This window comes from Xiphophorus hellerii, chromosome 11 (genome assembly GCF_003331165.1).
Source record: "Xiphophorus hellerii strain 12219 chromosome 11, Xiphophorus_hellerii-4.1, whole genome shotgun sequence".
Lineage (NCBI taxonomy): Eukaryota > Metazoa > Chordata > Actinopteri > Cyprinodontiformes > Poeciliidae > Xiphophorus > Xiphophorus hellerii.
Window position 1 is genome coordinate 18,432,019 of NC_045682.1, and position 21,749 is coordinate 18,453,767.

A 21,749-nucleotide genomic window follows, 5' to 3' on the forward strand; every position below is an offset into this window, starting at 1 on the left:
TCTTCTTCATGGCTTATCGCATATGGAATATTTTTCAATATTAAAATTGAATATTTCAATTTTATAATTGAAATTCCTTTCAATTATCTCTTTGGTCCTGCTGCTTTTCCATGTAAGCCACATTTATTGAATGTAAAAACTATTAATAATTACTACTAGAGAGCCGATTGTCCCTCTAGACATGTGAGCATTTACACTTTCTCCAATGTTAACAAGAGCTTTCTGGCAACTTCTATTATCACATTTTTCCTTTTCTAGCCTGCTAGGCGGGACGATGTAGGTTAGCAAATGTGTGATTAAATCCCAGAGTAGTGAATTGTTATTAACTAATTATGTTACTTCTAAGGGCAAATTCAGCTCCTTATTGTAGCAAATCTGACAACAAAATACCACTTGAGGTAATGCAGAGCTGAGACCTGACTGCTCGATTTGTGGTCATGCAAACAGAAGCCAGCGTCTTTAAAAAGGCATATAGTTTATTATTCAACAGTGACATTCTATTTTTCTATGACACTTTCAAGCATTACAACCTGGAGTCTCAAACATTTCAAGAGTACAAGTAAACTTTATTGATCATAAACCGTTTCAAGCTTCGTATATAGTTTTGCATTCTATATGAATGTTGCAATACATAAATAACAATAACTGTGCATCTCATCTCTTAATATGCACACTCAGTACATAAATACATGTGTAAAATGACACCTCATAGAAATATAACTGGATTTTTTCTGAAGCAATGGAAAATACAGATTATCCTTCCTCACTGTAACAACAGTTTTTGCTGCCAAATTGCACATATTCCTCTCTATACATAGCAAAGTTTTCTTAAAAAACAAACAAACAAACAAAAACCAACAACAACAAAATAGAGCTGAGCAGGGTGCGACTCATTGTCAACAATTATTCATACATCCGAATGCCGGTAATACTAGTCATGGAAACGATTGAGGTTTTGAAAAACAAGCTCCTGTGAAATTGAAGCGCCTGTTCTGGAAAAACACTTTGTGAATTTGGGAAGCCCACTTCCAGCAGGCAGGTGGTTTATCTCAAACATCTGGAACATCACAGCATGCAGAGTCATGCTCTTCAAAAATGATGTGTATAAAAACTAACTCTACAAATAAAAAAAAAACCTTGGTTGTGTGGCTGCGATCCCTCTTTAATAGCGGACTGGCACTATCTTCGACTCTAGAATGTTTGCATCCATGTCTTTGCCCCCAAGTGACTCTGTAGGGAGGGAGTCTGCCACTTTCAGAACTTCATGCAGCTGTTCTTCATGGTTTCTGGTGAGCTACAACAAGACCTCCCCCACATGCACTTTCAGAACAGAGCTGCTGACCGGTCTGAGAAGCCTTGACCCGGCTGTAGAGATGTGATCTGCTGTACTTTATGAGAACTGCATTCTCCTTTGACGTCTGGCTTTGAATTGCAGTTTTTTTTTTTATCGACTCAGTCCTGCTATCTATAACTCCATCCCTTTCACATGCTCCGTTAATAACAATACATCATGTGCCAAGTCATGGGGCTGACCCATAAACCATTGGCAACTCACACTGGTATTAACAGATACTAAATTTACCTGACATTGGACAAGGTGGATGAGTTAACATGAAAACTAAAGTTGTGAAAAGAGAGCGAGTGTGTGTGGGCGTGTGTGTGTGTGTGTGGTGCGTGTGTGTGCTCAGTACACCCGTCAATATTGGCTTTGTGCAACCAAGGTGTGCACTGGTTCTCAGTACAGATATTCAAAGAGAAAATCAAAATCCAGTCCAAAGAGAAGATTTGGTGTTGAGTTTGATTACCCATGTAGACTGCCCAGTAACTTGATTTATGGCACATTCATGAGGCTTAAATAAGAAATAATACTTCACTACACATGCATGGATGCCGATTGAACCCTTACGTCACCTTCCTTGAGGCGTTTCTAACACACCTCTGTCATTTGGGTCACAAGGGGGGAAACACCATTTGAGCGATCCCTACACTACGACGTGGTCCATTGTCTTTTGCAAACGTGTCAGAACTACGTTGGAAGCAAGAGTCTCAGCAGAGGACTGGCGCAGATCAGTTGGGTCTTATTGATGTCGCAGTGCAGCGTGGGATGACTCGCTTTTTAGTTGGGCTGGGACAGCCCCAGTGCCGTTGTGAGGGCAGTTGCAAGGAGGGCAGAGCTGACCAACAGCGCGGCACCTCCTGAGTGGTACACCAGCCGGCCGTTGAGGGGCTGGACTGGCCTGAAGTTGTTCACCATCGACTTGTTGTCGTGGAACTGGACCATGGAGAAAGCTTTCATCTGCAAGAGAAGATTGATGCAAATGTAGAGCTGCAGATTGGGGAAAAAGACTCAAAAGTGTTTGTTAAGATATAATTTCTTATTCTAACCTGGTCCATGCTCAGAGGGATAGGGGTTTCGAACACAGTCCAGACCACAGACTCGGAACACGGCGGGGTGGTCAGGGAACCCTGGTAGCGGTAGTAGGAAGTCAGTTTCTGCTCAGGAGGGATCAGCTGTGCCAGGGAAATGGAGGGCAGAGAGAAGCTCACATCTGAAAACACAAACACCACCATGTTAGCCGCACGGCTTTGCGCAACCAAGGTTTGGAATTACATGCAGAAACTTTCAACTCCTACTTTTTGATGCGACACTTTGCACCCCCTTTATGATGGTGTCATACATTCGGTTTGGACTCTTGGATACCTTAACACAAACAGAAAGACATGTGACAAGTGTCTTACTGTTGTGAAAAAAATGTGAGCAAACTATAAATGAGGGTTAAGAAAAAGTACCTCATAGAAAAACCCAAGAACTGCAACCCCTTTTGGATCTCTCAGGGCTGTTGCCAGGTCAGCATACTTGTTCTTCATGTGAACGATGTGCAACTGAAAAAGGAAGTTTACTGCCGTCAATGTAAAGTTCATAGTTCAGCTGATGTCCAAGGTAGGGTTTTATACATATATCTGGTGGTCTTTTACCTCCATGGGGTACTGCTCCCCGTCGATGGTGTGTTCAGAGCCGGGCCCGCCATCTTTGCCCCAGTGCATGTGTAACTGCACAGCCTTGTATGTGGTCGACAAGTCTCCGCCCGAGATGGCGCTGATTATAGGAATATTAACCTGAACTGGAGTAGACACAGTGTGAGCACAAACACCTTCAAAGCTTTCAAAGGTCACTTGATGTTGCGCTCACCCGAGTGGCCGGTGTTGGTCATAACAATTTTGAAGGTGTGCTGGTAGTTTTTGAACTCAAGCGGGGTCAGACGCTCATCTCTCACTGCCTTCCTGGTGACGATGTTGACGGGTGACTGGGATTTTCCTCCACAGTCCTCGTTGCCAACGGTCCACTTCTCTGGTACTGAAACATGAGGAATACCAGTGATGACTTATTGCTGTAGAGATGTTTGAGGAGATGACGATCAATTTTCAATCTGCATTTGTTCCAGGACCATCAGATTAGGAGTACCACAGGGATGATCAACTAGTCCTTTGTTTTTCTCTGCATTTCATTAAGCAATAAATTAGTTTGACTTTTGTAATGATGATCATGTGGATCCATTTTTCTTATTTCATTAATATGCTTATAACAGGGCAAAAGTCAGTTCCAAAAAAAATAAACATTCATAGAGGACAGATTGATATAAGCAGGAAATCATTGTTATGGTTTAGATTTAGGCTATAATGATTTTAATACTGCTTTTTTATCTTAATCATCCATATTAAAGGTTAATTATAGGCTTTTTTTTGTTGTTTTCCTTAGCTTGTGATATTATTGTAACCATGTTAGAGTCAGAATCTTGCCAAATGATCTTAACATGACAAGAATAGTCTGAAGAAATTCAATGGAATAATAAAAAATCACCTCAGTTTTAACATTTGTTTAAACCTACTGTTTAAAAACATGTTTCAATACTTTATTTACAAATGTCTGATAGATATGAGGATCTGTGTACTTTTTTTGCCTGATATATACAAGTCCTAACCAAATTCTAAACATGTTAAACAGTTAAACAGTCATAATTTTACCTTAACTTCTGAAAAAAACTCACCGCTGCACGGATGATCGCAGGTTGACTGGCTGTGGTAGCACCAGCCTGAAACAGAATCAATCGTTTATTTACCAAACGTTTGCGTTTATTTTTCCGCGGTGAACAACGCAAGCCATCTGCATGTCAGTCCCGTTCACCTCTGACTGACATCAATAAGCTGCAGCTTTCTGTCAGAACTGAAAAGAAAGTTTTTTATGTTGGCGTGTCGCCTGGCAGAAGTCCAGGAGGATTTTATGCACATAAAAAACTATCGCCTCATATAACCGGTTTATTTTGCTTTGCTTCTGCAAACAGGGTATTGTCCTTGTGGATGTATGCTCCTGTTATTTATACTGTAAAGAAAGTTTCCTAATTACCAGGAATTGTGATCCTATTCAATAAACAGTTGTCGCTTTATCTTTCAGCCTTATCAGAGAGCTCCACCCCAAACTGTTTATTAGTAATTTGCTACTAGTTTGTATGTTTCCTCCTTTGCTCTGAGAAAAATATGTGAGAAATCAAATATTTATAAAAATATAATATTAGACTGAAGAATAATGGGGAGGGTCTCCTTCTTGGAGCAAACTGTTTAGGACTTCAATGCTTGGTTCCTCTGTCATCCTGAGTAGTTTTGTTTCTGCTAAGATGTTGAAAATATGCAAAACCTCAGGGTCAAATATTTTTAGAGGAAAAATCTACCACATAACATTAGAAGATGCTCATTTCTGTGATAATTTTTTAAAAAATGTATTAAAGAATCAGTCTTACAGGATTTACATACATTTGGGCACTGATGGGGGCGATGGAGGGACATCTTGCAAACTCAGAAATTTCTAATTACTTTTAGTCACTACAGGCTGGATGCTGAGCGGATTAAAGGGCCGTAATTAATCTCCAACACTGTCTGCAGGTAAATGTGAAAACACCCACAGCTGTGTGAGGTCTTCAAAGATATGTTAACTACAAACAGAGCTGATAGATCTCATAATGTCAGAGTGGGATGGTATTTATAGAACTTACGAGTTGCCATAAAAAGATTATTGTTCACTTGATAATATTTGTTGATAGTCGTTGATGGTCGACTATCGACATTTTAGTTCTTGGTTCGAGGAAAAAGTTGATGCGGTCCAGTCAAGCTCCAAAATTAAAACTTGACTGAAATTTAAAACAAACCACATTGGAAAGCCAAATTGAGCACATTGGTATAGCTAGGGGAGACAAAACAAAAATCCCACAATGACAGGAAGAAAACTTCCAGCAGTCACGGGGAAGCTTTAAAATGTAAGAATGCTATATCAGTTGTCAAGCTTAGTGGCGGCAGAGTCAAGCTGAGGGTTTGTTTTTGCTGGTTTTGTTGCCTGAGGAATGTATAAATTGGCTGTAATAAGGAAAATGGAGGACTACCATTACCTTAGCTGGTTACTAAAGCTAGCTTAAAACGGACAAAGGGCTAACAGCTTTAAAGAGGACAAAATCTCACTGCTGGTGAAACTGTATGGAGCTCCTGTAAAAAATGAAGATAAATATGTTTTAAGACTTACATGAATGCAGGGGTGGAAATTAAAAATGTTCTCCAGTTTTTTTTTTCCAATTACAAACCCCACCAGTACCAGCAAAGGACATAAAATACATGATTTATTCTTAACTCTATGAAAACCAATTTACTGACAATTAGTTTACCATACATATGTAAAATACAAAACTAATTTAACATAACAAAACATGGATATCTTAAAAGAGGTGTAGTGCAATAAGTTCACTTGAAGGAATTACTAACAGCAAACTTTAGCTACACAGCCCAAACATTCTTGCAATCATTTCTATGTTGAACATTTTCACATTTTGGATACAACTCCCCGAGATAGTGTTTACTGAAGATGTGTCTAGTAATTTTTAAACATAAATGGTATCAATAGCTGTTTTCTAACTGTTCTATTTGTTGTTCCTTACTTATTACGTTTTCTGTTGAAATTCACAATTATTCCTCTCAAAACGTGTTCATTAATCATTCCACGGGCCGTCATCATTCCTGTGTTATCCCCATACCTGTGAAGTCTCCCGTTTTTTCTGGGAAACTACTGTATTCTACCTACTGTATTTTACCTACTGTATTCTACCTACTGTATTCTACCTACTGTATTTTACCTACTGTATTCTACCTACTGTATTTTACCTACTGTATTCTACCTACTGTATTCTACCTACTGTATTCTACCTACTGTATTTTACCTACTGTATTCTACCTACTGTATTCTACCTACTGTATTCTACCTATTGTATTTTACACCCCCTCCCACCCACTCGCGTTAGCTTCTCTACCTCCCCGCCTTTACTGTAACTGTGTGGTAATTAACATATCGATTAGTTTGACATATTTTTCTGAATGGCCTTACGCGCTTTTTAGCTTTAGTCGTCGTAACTTTTCTGCTCACTTTTCTCGGAACCGTTAGCTGAAATGGAGCTATTTATAACTTCGGTGGGGAGGGGCGGGCCAAGGAGGACTGAGGGATTTCATTGGATCAGCCCAATGTCCGTCAATGAGATCAACCAATGGGCTGCCGCGGTGGATAAAAATGATATTTGATATATTTTTTGTTAAATTATAACAGCCTACGTCCGTCCCATATACAGTATGCGCATCAGTCTGCAGTCCAGTCAGCCACTCCTTCCTGGGTCTGGACAGAAGTTCAAACTGAATGCACCTTTTTTTTTTTTTCCTGTTCAAATTGTCAACCTGCCACGACGGCGGGTGCGTTGGTCCAATTTACAAGCCACTTTTACCCGCATTTAGCCAGTGGCGGATGCTAATTCCCACCCCTGCATGAATGTATTATGTAATCAGAGATATTCCACAATATGTTGTTTGATGTGCGCTACTAGGCTAATACCAGTCCATCAGTGGTGAAAAGAATAGGTGTAAAACAAAAAGAAGCGCCCAATGTATTAATCTATTATTAAAAGTCACGCTTTTTAAGTCTTTCACTTTTTAATTCTTAAATACTTCATTTTTCTAAATACCCAGATCTACAAATACAGGAAATCTATTTGTCAGAAGGAGAATTGTACACCACTATTACTAATCAGGCGTTGGATCATTATTAAGTAATCTCCAACCCTCTTCCGTTGCAAAATGCCTTTTTTTTTAATTAAACATATTTCCTGGCCTTCATTATCCAATCAGACGTCGGTCCGCTCCAGCCCGGACCAATGGGCGGTCTTTTCCGAGAGCAGCGGGAACAGTGCTGTGAGCGGGTTTCAGTGGATCTGAAGCCAGCGAGAAGAAAACAAACACGCTCGAGTCTGGTCAGATCTGAAAAATGTGAGCACAAACGCAGCATTTCAAAGCCGATGTGTTGGGCGCGCGACGCGGATCTAGCCGCTGCTCCCACGCGCGCACACAGACACGCGTTTCTGAATGAATGGTGGACATTAACGGAGCTGTCGATGCAATCGCTTCGTTCTGGCGGAAATCTGCGCAATAGAGACGCAGCTAAAACACAACCTTCACCTGCATGACATCGACAGAACATCGGATTAAGCAGAACTTAAGCAAACACACACATAGAGGACACTCAAGACTCAAGTTGTGTGTTTTTGGGTCTACATGTCAAACACTATGCGGTGGAAAACCAACACTGCACCTCAAACTGAACACACCATCCTCTTGAACAAACATGTTGGTGGCAGCATCATACTGTGGGGATACTTTTTCTATTCTTCTACATGTAACGCATATTAATGGTTAGGAATTTATCTAGATTAAATTGTCAGTCGATTGTGTTAATAATATTCTGTGACTGATGCAAACTACAAAAACAGTGGGTTGGACTCACTATTTTTGTTGTTTTGTTTTCAATTTTTATTTTTATTTTAATCTTGTTTGTTGTTATTTAATCAGAGCATGAATACATGTTTACAACTATTAATAACCTTTTGGTGGTATGATTGTTCTATCCTATTTAAACTGTTATTAGCTTATTTGATAATGTCTGAATTTAAATTTTAGACATTGGTTTGTGTTGTGGGGCTCTGCCTACATTCAGGCAAAATGACAACATGTAGCTGCTGTCTACATATTGTCAAAAAATGAACCTTTGATTATTTCCCTCCCTCACAGTCTTGTCAGCTGTCAGATATTTCTTGGTAACATATTTTTGAAAAGCACCACTGGTCATTTTCCTTCCACTTCTGTCTAAACTTTCTGCTGATCTTTCACATGAAATCCTAACTAAATATATTCTTGACGGCACGATGTGACAAAATCTCAAACGTTAGATGGAAATGAATGTTGTTTGTAAGACGCTACGTCAATTATTTGTGATAATTTAGCGTAAATGCTATTGCATTCTTTACTGTCGTCTTCTGAAATGGTTGCTATTAGCTGGACTATCACTGTTCTCTGTGTTTAATGTCTCAGTGCAAATATCTGGAGCTCCAACAGTGAGTCTGATCTGTATTCATTCACAGCTTTGGGATTCTTGCGTGGCTTAAACGCCCCCTTTTCATTCTGCCCCATTAAAAACATCGCAAAAATGTAAATGACTGCAACTTTGGCCAAGTTGGCGCATCTTTAATAGCGGAAAATGACACGTAAAATCTGGAGAGCGCTGCTGCGCCTTTTATGCGCAAAGCCCCGGAGGTCGCAGAGCGGCTCAGTGTGGGGTGACGGACACCCTGTGGGCTGCAGAGAGGCTAATTAGCTCCTTAATGACCCTCAGCTCTTCACATGGGAATCGGTCTGACACTTGGAGTCGTCTGCGCAATCTGATCTGACTGCCGTTCTTCATGCGTAATTTTGTCGCTCCGAGCGATTTCGATCCAGCTACGTTTTAGAGTGCAAACGAGCCCCTTTTGCGACCCGTCGCTGTTTATTTGGAGACACGATCGTCGCGCACGACGCGGATCTATGCGGCAAATGGTCTCCCCCAATCTGTCACAAACCGACTCCGCGCGGAACCGAGCAGGTGCGCCACCAGAGAGGACGGTGTCCGACGTCCTCACGGGCAAATGGACGGAATCACAGCATGCGTCTCCGCCTCACCGGGGGACTTTGTGGCTGAGGGTAAGGGTAAGGGTAAAGTGGGGTGCAGGGACCCCTCTCCTGCTCTCCCACGCAGCTCGCAATCAGTTCAGGACGCAGTAAGGTGTGAATGTTGGCCGCGCTTTGGAGAGCCTTGTCCAGTGTGACGGACGGGGCAGGTGCGGCTGTCCCGGTCGGTTCCTGGTAATTTTATCCGAGGAGCGATCTATCATGCGCCTCGTATTTAAATTTTTAATCATCTCTCTCCCTCTCTTCTGTCTTTGTGGAATTAGAGAATATTTAAGCGTGGAACCAAAAACAATCTTATTCTACGGTCTCACTAAAACAACAGCAAAGACAGGTGCACACATCTCTCTGTCCTAGTACAGTTAACATCAGAAATAAGTGAGTACAGAAAATGATCATGAGCATTATTAATAAAAAAAAAAACTTTCTCAACTGTCCCTTGATTTAGTCCTTCAAGTCCTGTTTTACGCAAATGAATGAAATCAGGTGTATGGACCTACCTCCTGCTCCGGCGCACACCGTGCAGAAGGATGCCAGCAGAACGGGAATCATCATCAGCTGCTGCATGTTGGAGCGTCTCTGAATGAGCCGAGAGAAAGCGACACAATGATTCGATTCCCTCCGATGCGATCGCATTCCTCAGGGCGGGCGGTGGGGGTCCTTATGCTGATCTATCACCACACAACCAAAGGAAAGGAAGAATGCGTGGCGCCTCCTCCTTTTCGGGTATCGCCTCTCTGCAGTGATCAGAGTCCGAGTCACAGGGGCCCTATCAATGGGCCAACGGTGAGAGAGGGAGCCGAAAAGAGAAAAGAGAACGCAATAGTTACTGGTTGAGTCAAGCAGCTTCCTGATGATCTGTGATGAAATCAGAAAGACTTAATCATGACCGGGTGATGAATGTAAAACTATATATATATAAAGCTGGGTAGCTCTACAAAATACAAAATTGAGCCATTTTCCCCTCACATTACTGGCTGCAATATTGACACCTTGGAGATGCCATGAGACCTAAATTCTGGACGTCATGGCATGGAGAGCATCCCAGTTTTCCATGTCTGGCATATAACCATTCATTTTAGCTTTTAAACTGGTATTGATCGTGTGTCCAGACAGAGGGATAATCAGTAGGCCTATAGCATCATGACCTGCTTGTTCTGAAGATCCTGCAGCTTCCACTTCGTCTCCCTAACATGGCGCCTCCTCACCCTGACTCTCATACTGAGGAACCACGGAGCTCTGTTAGGTTAAAGCCACATCTTCTGAAGTTGGGATATTTTTCCTCCAACAGGTTGCAGAGGAAACACCTCAAACCAGATGTTGGACTGGAATTTGTTTCAATGTAATTTGTGAATATTAGAGCCTCATTTTCAACAGTGGAGCTATAACGGTTGAAAAAGTTGATCACTTTGGAGATAACATAATGAGAACATTATGTTATCATTATGTATAATCAACATAATGATGTTGATTATACATAATGATAACATAATGTTTATCAATATTTCCACTAAATAAATAGCAGATGGAGGAAAATCCTCTCAAGGTGCCAGAGAGCACCAAACTATGTTTTAAAATATTAGACAGTGAATTTAATTTCACATAATTTTCGCGGTAGAAGCCATTTGTTTGTTAAATACTTAATGAAACATATTGACCGTGTTTGATGTAGGCTATGTTGTGAATGACGTATGCTCGCAAACTAATGAGGTAATTAGTCCAATTTTGTCGTTAATTGAACTTTCAGAAACTACAGCGGCCGTAACGCGCCAAAGCAAAGGTAAACAAAGGTAAAATAACCTGAAAAGGTGATCAACTCAAAACCACTCCTACCTTTTTACTCTCTCTCTCTCTTTTTGTCATTTTTTTAGCACACCCGTTGCCGTGGCAACCGCCTGCGCCCCGCAAGCCGAGCAGAGATTACGTTAACATCCAGGCTTGATATTTATTTTGCATTTATTAATAATAAGCGCTTTCATGAACACAGCAGTGGTCGATGAGCTAATTTTAAACTTCTGCTTCGCTAGTAAAAAAAAAAAAAACAGTCGTCTTTTTATTTTTTAGGTAATGGAGCCCAAACGCACAGAATTGCGCGACACCTTGTTGAAATAATAATTACTGAGATTATTATTTTTGTTGGGTCATTCATTTGAACACGTTTTGTTGATTTTTGTTGTTGCTGCTGTTCTTTAATAAAGTTACAAACGTTTTGTCGAGATCGACGTATTGCAGCCCTGCTCTAGCAAAGCACGAACAGTTCCGAAACAATATGAAATGAGAAAAAAAAAGAAGCTATTTATTAACTGATTAAGTCGTGTTTTAGACTGTTCTAGAAAAACTAATCAGTCACGGTTGATTAGTGGGTGCAACACGGCTGCAGGTACACTCACTGATTCTTTACTGCGTATCCCCAAATCTTTTAGAGGTACGAAGTACTGCGACTGTACGCAGTACAGTACTCATCATGATGAGTCATGATGAGTCATGATGAGTCATGACTCATGAATCATGACTCATCATGATTCATGATTCATGACTCATGAATCATTGAGTCATGATTCATGAATCAATCATGTAGGCCCTTAAAGGGATCAAAACCATTAGAAAAAAAAATCTTTAGGCTGAAGCTAAATGATTATTGAAGTTATTCAAACCAAATAGTTTGAATAACTTCGTTATTTAGGCGTTTTTTTTTAAAAAAAACAGCTGCAGATGTTTCTTGAAGTAAAACAGCGTCCTTCAAACTCTGAACTCAACCCAACGGGAAATTAAATGTTCTGACGATCTGTGCTACCTCGCCACACTTTCCTACCGTGTCGCATCTCAATAGCTCATAATGGGCTCTTTGCACGTCAGCTTCCGCGTTCGGGGAAAAGCGGCTCGGTCGTTTCCGGTTTATTGAAAATGGCATTTTACATTAGGTGCTTGGCCAAGGTAACAATTAATGATATACATCGATCCAAAGCCCCAACAAGTAAGCTGGAGAAAGGTTTTAAGATGTTCGCCTCGTTATACATTCACAGATACAAAGGAGAGTTTTACTTTATGACTAACATTAACTTTAGCTGACACTAGTAGGCAATATTCTCGGACATTTTTCTTGCAAAAATGTGCGATTTAAGTATCTAAACATTTTAATCCATTCTAAAGGACAATGTTTTTACCTTATTTTGTACTTATTTTCAAGTATATTATATGTGTTCATTGTCGTTAGTCTCAGAGACCAAGTAACAGGGGAGATTACGGTTTGGGCTTTTTGCTTCCGAAGCCTGAGGAAGCACAACAAGCCCATAGCTTAGAAGTAGGACAGCAACTGGTGTCAGAGTTTGAGTTCAGCTGACTGTTCAGGTTCAAGGTTGTTGCTTTTAGAAACATATGGCCGTGTTCCTTAAAATCGCCGTGTTATTTCATTTTATTACTTTTGCATGCTTGTTGTGAAGAGCTCAAATAGGATGGCACAGTTTGTACAGGTGGATCAGTTGCTCGGCTGACTGGCTCTGGTCTGCTCACTCGTTGCCATACACTCGCTCTTTCAGGCTGAATACAGAATTTGTTTCGTGGAAATAATACAGGAAAGGCTCCTTTATTTACCATCCATCTTGCCCTGGTAGTTTTAGGCTGAAGAAGCTGATCCGGAGTGAAGGCTGCAAACTGGGAGCGACGCATATTTACAAGCCACGTCTTCGTAATTCAGGATCGTTTGGACATCCATGAAAACTTAAAAGTTATTAGGAAGATAACAATGTTCATGGTATTGCTTTATTGGGGCCTGCCATGCAAAGCAATGGCAGGAACCTATTGCTATTCTCCCAAGAAAAGTTTCTTTATTATTATTATTATTGGGGCCTGCCATGCAAAGCAATGGCAGGAACCTATTACTATTGTCGGAGAGAAGCGTCTCTTTAATATTCTTCTTCTTTATTTTTCTTCCGTCACCGTTAATGCGGCTCATACCGCTGGGTGCACACCTACAAATGAGGTATCAAAACGTGCAGAAAATTCACGCCATTGGAGCTATTATTTTTGGTGGGATTTGGGGTTAACGTGGCGACATAATTCGCAAAAAACTACGAAAAAAACCCCATTATAAGTCAATGGGAAAAATCCTGGAAATACCCTATTTTTGAGGATTTTCTGTGTCGTCACAAATTCACCTAGAAATGCCATTCAAATTTCATTTTGTAGATACGTCTGTGATCTCTTCGAAAGTGAAGACGGCTCGTCGATACCAGTTACGGTTTGTCCACAATTTGTCTCTAAGCGACCCAAAGTTTCTCATTTTTCCTAAAGTTAGAGTGCTTCTCTCGCTGATTAGAGTGAGAGATCAAGACAACTTTTTCAGCCCTAATCATTTTTGAAATCGCCATCACGCCCACAAATATCGCACGATTAGTATCAAAATCGGTCCTGACATTGATACGCCTGTCTGCTCCGGTAAAATGTTTTCGAAATTTATCTAGACCGTACGGTTTTCTGTCACGGTGCTTCAGAGCAAAGTCATGCGACAGGATTTTCTGAGGCTCTCAGGCTGTTTCACTAACACTTCACACCTTGGTGTGAAACTTATTTAACATAGCAACGGATCTCAAGAGGCTATTGGCTGCTGATTTGGACTACAAATACGCATCGTTGTAGTTCTAACTATCCTCAGTTGAAACAGATCAGGACTGAACTGGCCTTTACAACTACTTGCTGCTATGTGCTGTATATAACTGATTTAACTCAGTAACTGTTACACATGGGATTAGTTTGGAACTTTAAAATTAAGCATATTGAAAATTTCAAAATAAAAGCCCTGAATATTTTTACATGACGTAATTGCTCTTTTTGGCTTTATTTGACTTTTCCATCCAAAGCACTGTTACACATGGGATTAGTTTGGAACTTTAAAATTAAGCATACTGAAAATTTCAAAATAAAAGCCTTGAATATTTTACATGACGTAATTGCTCTTTTTGGCCGTATATGACTTTTTCATCCAAAGCAATGTTACACATGGGATTAGTTCGGAACTTTAAAATGGAGCATAATAATAATTTCAAAATAAAAGCCTTGAATATTTTTACATCAGGTAATTGCTGTTTTTGGCTTTATGTGACTTTTTCATCCAAAGCAATGTTACACATGGGATTAGTTCGGAACTTTAAAATGGAGCATAATAATAGATTCAAAATAAAAGCCTTGAATATTTTTACATTACGTAATTGCTCTTTTTGGCTTTATTTGACTTTTTCATCCAAAGCACTGTTACACATGGTATTAGTTTGGCCCTTTGAAATGAAGCATACAGAAAATTTCAAAATAAAAGCCTTGAATATTTTTTACATGAAGTAATTGCTCTTTTTGGCTTTATTTGACTTTTTCATCCAAAGCACTGTTACACGTGGTATTAGTTCGGAACTTTGAAATGAAGCATACTGAAAATTTCAAAATAAAAGCCTTGAATATTTTTACATTACGTAATTGCTCTTTTTGGCTTTATTTGACTTTTTCATCCAAAGCACTGTTACACATGGTATTAGTTTGGCCCTTTGAAATGAAGCATACTGAAAATTTCAAAATAAAAGCCTTGAATATTTTTACATCATGTAATTGCTCTTTTTGGCTTTATTTGACTTTTTCATCCAAAGCACTGTTACACATGGTATTAGCTTGGCCCTTTGAAATGAAGCATACTTGAAAATTTCAAAATAAAAGCCTTGAATAGTTTTACATCAGGTAATTGCTGTTTTTGGCTTTATTTGACTTTTTCATCCAAAGCACTGTTACACATGGTATTAGTTTGGCCCTTTAAAATTAAGCATACTGAAAATGTCAAAATAAAAGCCTTGAATATTTTTACATCAGGTAATTGCTGTTTTTGGCTTTATATGACTTTTTCATCCAAAGCACTCTTACACGTGGAATTAGTTCAGAACTTTAAAATGAAGCATACTGAAAATTTCAAAATAAAAGCCTTGAATATTTTTACATGACGTAATTGCTCTTTTTGGCTTTATTTGACTTTTTCATCCAAAGCACTCTTACATGTGGTATTAGTTCAGAACTTTAAAATGAAGCATACTGAAAATTTCAAAATAAAAGCCTTAAATATTTTTACATCAGCTACTTGTGTTTTGAGCATTATATAACTATTTTATCCCAAGGACTATTACGCATGGGATTAGTTTGGCCCTTTAAAATGAAGTTTAACAAAACTTCCAAAATAAAAGCCTTGACAACATTTTAAATCGTACTGAATGGTGCACGTCCGCCTTACTTAACGTTCTTGCGGTTCTCCGCGTGCCACTGATTACGTTGCGGCGTTCTTAAGCGTCGATGCCAATTTGTAGCGTGACGACGCCGGGCCCGAACCCCACGGGCGCGCCTTGGCAGGCCCCTGCTAAATTTCTTCCGAAATTTTCTAGTTGGGGCCTGCCATGCAAAGCAATGGCAGGAACCTATTACTATTGTCGGAGAGAAGCGTCTCTTTAAGTATTATAATTCTTTATTTTTCTTCCGTAACCGTTAATGCGGCTCATACCGCTGGGTGCACACCTACAAATGAGGTATCAAAACGTGCAGAAAATTCACGCCATTGGAGCTATTACTTCTGGTGGGATTTGGGCTTAACGTGGCGACATAATTCGCAAAAAACTACGAAAAAAACCCCATTATAACTCAATGGGAAAAATCCTAGAAATACCCTATTTTTGAGGATTTTCTGTGTCGTCACAAATTCACCTAGAAATGCCATTCAAATTTCATTTTGTAGATACGTCTGTGATCTCTTCGAAAGTGAAGACGGCTCGTCGATACCAGTTACGGTTTGTCCACAATTTGCCTCTAAGCGACCCAAAGTTTCTCATTTTTCCTAAAGTTAGAGTGCTTCTCTGGCTGCTTAGAGTGAGAGATGAAGACAACTTTTTCAGCCCAAATCATTTTTGAAATCGCCATCACGGCCACAAATATCGCACGATTAGTATCAAAATCGGTCCTGACATTGATACGCCTGTCTGCTCCGGTAAAATGTTTTCGAAATTTATCTAGACCGTACGGTTTTCTGTCACGGTGCTTCAGAGCAAAGTCATGCGACAGGATTTTCTGAGGCTGTCTGAGGCTCTCTCCCATGTATTTGAATAGAATTTCAGATCTGGGCACAACATTTCTTTCTCTCATCACTGTAAATGCTCTGAGTGAGGTACAGATATGAATCTCGGGACTATCGCAGAAGACACATAGGCCTCTCATACGCTCGAAACGCTTTTTGAATATGTATTACGGTTCCCGAACAAGAAGGATTTGTTTCCAATGCTTTTTTTCAGTAAACCGTGTTGGCTCAAACACACAATTGTGTGTTTGAGCATGTATGACTCACAGCTCACACCTGCTGAGACCATTATTTGCCATAGCAACGGAACTCAAGAGGCTGTTGGCTGCTGATTTGGACTACAAATTCGCATCATTGTAGTTCTATCTATCCTCAGTTGAAACAGATCAGGACTGAGAACTGGCCTTTAGAACTACCCGCTGCTATGGGCTGTATATAACTGATTTAACTCAGTAACTGTTACACATGGGATTAGTTTTGAACTTTAAAATTAAGCATACTGAAAATTTCAAAATAAAAGCCTTGAATATTTTTACATCAGGTAATTGCTCTTTTTGGCTTTATTTGACTTTTTCATCCAAACCACTCTTACACGTGGTATTAGTTCAGAACTTTAAAATGAAGCATACTGAAAATTTCAAAATAAAAGCCTTGAATATTTTTACATGACGTAATTGCTCTTTTTGGCTTTATTTGACTTTTTCATCCAAAGCACTCTTACACGTGGTATTAGTTCAGAACTTTAAAATGAAGCATACTGAAAATTTCAAAATAAAAGCCTTGAATATTTTTACATCATGTAATTGCTCTTTTTGGCTTTATTTGACTTTTTCATCCAAAGCACTGTTACACATGGTATTAGTTTGGCCCTTTGAAATGAAGCGTACTGAAAATTTCAAAATAAAAGCCTTGAATATTTTTACATCATGTAATTGCTCTTTTTGGCCGTATATGACTTTTTCATCCAAAGCACTGTTACACATGGGATTAGTTTGTCCCTTTGAAATGAAGCATACTGAAAATTTCGAAATAAAAGCCTTGAATATTTTTACATCATGTAATTGCTCTTTTTGGCTTTATTTGACTTTTTCATCCAAAGCACTGTTACACATGGTATTAGTTTGGCCCTTTGAAATGAAGCATACTGAAAATTTCAAAATAAAAGCCTTGAATATTTTTACATGACGTAATTGCTCTTTTTGGCTTTATTTGACTTTTTCATCCAAAGCACTCTTACACGTGGTATTAGTTCGGAACTTTAAAATGAAGCATACTGAAAATTTCAAAATAAAAGCCTTGAATATTTTTACATCAGCTACTTGTGTTTTGAGCATTATATAACTATTTTAACCCAAGGACTATTACGCATGGGATTAGTTTGGCCCTTTGAAATGAAGTTTAACAAAACTTCCAAAATAAAAGCCTTGAGAAAATTTTAAATCGTACTGAATGGTGCACGTCCACCTCACTTAACGTTCTTGCGGTTCTCCGCATGCCACTGATTACGTTGCGGCGTTCTTTAGCGTCGATGCAAATTTGTGGCGTGACGACGCCGGGCCCAAACCCCACGGGCGCGCCTTGGCAGGCCCCGGCTAAATTTCTTCAGAAATTTTGTTTTTCTAGTTGGGGCCTGCCATGCAAAGCAATGGCAGGAACCTATTACTATTGTCGGAGAGAAGCGTCTCTTTATTATAATTCTTTATTTTTCTTCCGTAACCGTTAATGCGGCTCATACCGCTGGGTGCACACCTACAAATGAGGTATCAAAACGTGCAGAAAATTCACGCCATTGGAGCTATTACTTGTGGTGGGATTTGGGGTTAACGTGGCGACATAATTCGCAAAAAACTACGAAAAAAACCCCATTATAACTCAATGGGAAAAATCCTAGAAATACCCTATTTTTGAGGATTTGCTGTGTCGTCACAAATTCACCTAGAAATGCCATTCAAATTTCATTTTGTAGATACGTCTGTGATCTCTTCAAAAGTGAAGACGGCTCGTCGATACCAGTTACGGTTTGTCCACAATTTGCCTCTAAGCGACCCAAAGTTTCTCATTTTTCTTCAAATTAGAGTGACAGCCCATCTCGGTTCATATCTGGGCACAACATTTCTTTCTCTCATCACTGTAAATGCTCTGAGTGAGGTACAGATATGAATCTCGGGACTATCGCAGAAGACACATTGAACTGTCATACGCTTAAAACGCTTTTCGAATATGTATTACGGTTCCCGAACAAGAAGGATTTGTTTCCAATGCTTTTTTTCAGTAAAGTGTGTTTGCTCAAACACACTTGTGTGTTTGAGAGCTCAGGGCTCAGAGCTCACACCTGCTGAGACCATTATTTACCATAGCAACGGAACTCAAGAGGCTATTGGCTGCTGGTTAGGACTACGAATACGCATCACTGTAGTTCTATCTATCCTCAGTTGAAACAGATCAGGACTGAGAACTGGCCTTTAGAACTACCTGCTGCTTTGGGCTGTATATAACTGATTTAACTCAGTAACTGTTACACATGGGATTAGTTTGGAACTTTAAAATTAAGCATAACGAAAATTTCAAAATAAAAGCCTTGAATATTTTACATGACGTAATTGCTCTTTTTGGCCGTATATGACTTTTTCATCCAAAGCAATGTTACACATGATATTAGTTTGGCCCTTTAAAATGAAGCTTAACAAAAATTTCAAAATAAAAGCCTTGAATATTTTTACATGACATAATTGCTCTTTTTGGCTTTATTTGACTTTTTCATCCAAAGCACTGTTACACATGGTATTAGTTTGGCCCTTTGAAATGAAGCTTAACAAAAGTTTCAAAATAAAAGCCTTGAATATTTTTACATGACGTAATTGCTCTTTTTGGCTTTATTTGACTTTTTCATCCAAAGCACTCTTACACGTGGTATTAGTTCGGAACTTTAAAATGAAGCTTAACAAATATTTCAAAATAAAAGCCTTGAATATTTTTACATGACATAATTGCTCATTTTGGCTTTATTTGACTTTTTCATCCAAAGCACTGTTACACATGGTATTAGTTTGGCCCTTTGAAATGAAGCTTAACAAAAGTTTCAAAATAAAAGCCTTGAATATTTTTACATGACGTAATTGCTCTTTTTGGCTTTATTTGACTTTTTCATCCAAAGCACTCTTACACGTGGTATTAGTTCGGAACGTTAAAATGAAGCATACTGAAAATTTCAAAATAAAAGCCTTGAATATTTTTACATCAGGTAATTGCTGTTTTTGGCCGTATATGACTTTTTCATCCAAAGCACTGTTACACATGGGATTAGTTTGGAACTTTAAAATGGAGCATAATAATAATTTCAAAATAAAAGCCCTGAATATTTTTACATCACGTAATTGCTCTTTTTGGCTTTATCTGACTTTTCCATCCAAAGCACTGTTACACATGGGATTAGTTTGGAACTTTAAAATTAAGCATACTGAAAATTTCAAAATAAAAGCCTTGAATATTTTACATGACGTAATTGCTCTTTTTGGCCGTATATGACTTTTTCATCCAAAGCAATGTTACACATGGGATTAGTTCGGAACTTTAAAATGGAGCATAATAATAATTTCAAAATAAAAGCCCTGAATATTTTTACATGACGTAATTGCTCTTTTTGGCTTTATTTGACTTTTTCATCCAAAGCACTGTTACACGTGGTATTAGTTTGGCCCTCTGAAATGAAGCATACTGAAAATTTCAAAATAAAAGCCTTGAATATTTTTACATCAGAAAATTGCTGTTTTTGGCTTTGTATGACTTTTTCATCCAAAGCACTGTTACACATGGGATTAGTTCGGAACTATAAAATGGAGCATAATAATAATTTCAAAATAAAAGCCTTGAATATTTTTACATCATGCAATTGCTGTTTTTGGCTTTGTATGACTTTTTCATCCAAAGCACTGTTACACGTGGTATTAGTTTGGCCCTCTGAAATGAAGCATACTGAAAATTTCAAAATAAATGCCTTGAATATTTTTACATCAGAAAATTGCTGTTTTTGGCTTTGTTTGACTTTTTCATCCAAAACACTGTTACACATGGGAGTAGTTTGGACCTTTGAAATTAAGCATACTGAAAATTTCAAAATAAAAGCCTTGAATATTTTACATGACGTAATTGCTCTTTTTGGCCGTATATGACTTTTTCATCCAAAGCAGTGTTACACATGGTATTAGTTTGGCCCTTTGAAATGAAGCTTAACAAAAATTTCAAAATAAAAGCCTTGAATATTTTTACATGACGTAATTGCTCTTTTTGGCGTTATTTGACTTTTTCATCCAAAGCACTGTTACACATGGGATTAGTTTGGCCCTTTGAAATGAAGCTTAACAAAAATTTCAAAATAAAAGCCTTGAATATTTTTACATCAGCTACTTGTGTTTTGAGCATTATATAACTATTTTAACCCAAGGACTATTACGCATGGGATTAGTTTGGCCCTTTGAAATGAAGCATACTGAAACTTCCAAAATAAAAGCCTTGAATATTTTTACATCAGGTAATTGCGCTTTTTGGCCGTATATGACTTCTTCATCCAAAGCACTGTTACACATGGTATTAGTTCGGAACTTTAAAATGGAGCATAATAATAATTTCAAAATAAAAGCCTTGAATATTTTTACAACAGGTAATTGCTGTTTTTGGCTTTGTATGACTTTTTCATCCAAAGCAATGTTACACGTGGTATTAGTTCAGAACTTTAAAATGAAGCATACTGAAAATTTCAAAATAAAAGCCTTGAATATTTTTACATAACGTAATTGCTCTTTTTGCCTTTATTTGACTTTTTCATCCAAAGCACTGTTACACATGGGATTAGTTTGGAACTTTAAAATGGAGCATAATAATAATTTCAAAATAAAAGCCTTGAATATTTTTACATCAGGTAATTGCTGTTTTTGGCTTTGTATGACTTTTTCATCCAAAGCAATGTTACACGTGGTATTAGTTCAGAACTTTAAAATGAAGCATACTGAAAATTTCAAAATAAAAGCCTTGAATATTTTTACATGACGTAATTGCTCTTTTTGCCTTTATTTGACTTTTTCATCCAAAGCACTGTTACACATGGGATTAGTTTGGAACTTTAAAATGGAGCATAATAATAATTTCAAAATAAAAGCCTTGAATATTTTTACATCATGCAATTGCTGTTTTTGGCTTTGTATGACTTTTTCATCCAAAGCACTGTTACACATGGGATTAGTTCGGAACTTTAAAATGGAGCATAATAATAATTTCAAAATAAAAGCCTTGAATATTTTTACATCACGTAATTGCTCTTTTTGGCTTTATTTGACTTTTTCATCCAAAGCACTGTTACACATGGTATTAGTTTGGCCCTTTGAAATGAAGCATACTGAAAATTTCAAAATAAAAGCCTTGAATATTTTTACATCACGTAATTGCTCTTTTTGCCTTTATTTGACTTTTTCATCCAAAGCACTGTTACACATGGGATTAGTTCGGCCCTTTGAAATGAAGCATACTGAAAATTTCAAAATAAAAGCCTTGAATATTTTTACATCACGTAATTGCTCTTTTTGCCTTTATTTGA

At 38.4% G+C, this 21,749-nt stretch overlaps 1 protein-coding gene across 1 annotated transcript; it reads right to left on the reverse strand.

Moving 5' to 3' along the window:
* Nucleotides 1-456: 456 nt before the first annotated feature.
* On the reverse strand, nt 457-9,831 carry ca4a (carbonic anhydrase IV a). The gene is made up of 8 exons (XM_032577114.1): nt 9,573-9,831; nt 4,047-4,091; nt 3,191-3,355; nt 2,977-3,122; nt 2,791-2,883; nt 2,635-2,701; nt 2,386-2,549; nt 457-2,296 (listed from the first exon to the last, which is right to left on the reverse strand). Exons 1-8 carry the CDS (start codon nt 9,706-9,708, stop codon nt 2,117-2,119), a joined length of 996 nt encoding a protein of 331 aa, XP_032433005.1. The 5' UTR covers nt 9,709-9,831; the 3' UTR covers nt 457-2,116.
* Between the last annotated feature and the right edge of the window lie 11,918 nt (nt 9,832-21,749).

Excerpts from the sequence above, each read along its gene's own strand:
- ca4a (XM_032577114.1), bottom strand. The coding sequence starts at position 9,708 with ATGCGATCGCATCGGAGGGAATCGAATCATTGTGTCGCTTTCTCTCGG. Across the intron at positions 2,702-2,790 it reads TTCTTGGGTTTTTCTATGAG|GTATCCAAGAGTCCAAACCG; the intron begins GTACTTTTTCTT and ends GTTTGTGTTAAG. Across the intron at positions 2,550-2,634 it reads GCAAAGTGTCGCATCAAAAA|ATGTGAGCTTCTCTCTGCCC; the intron begins GTAGGAGTTGAA and ends TTGTGTTTTCAG.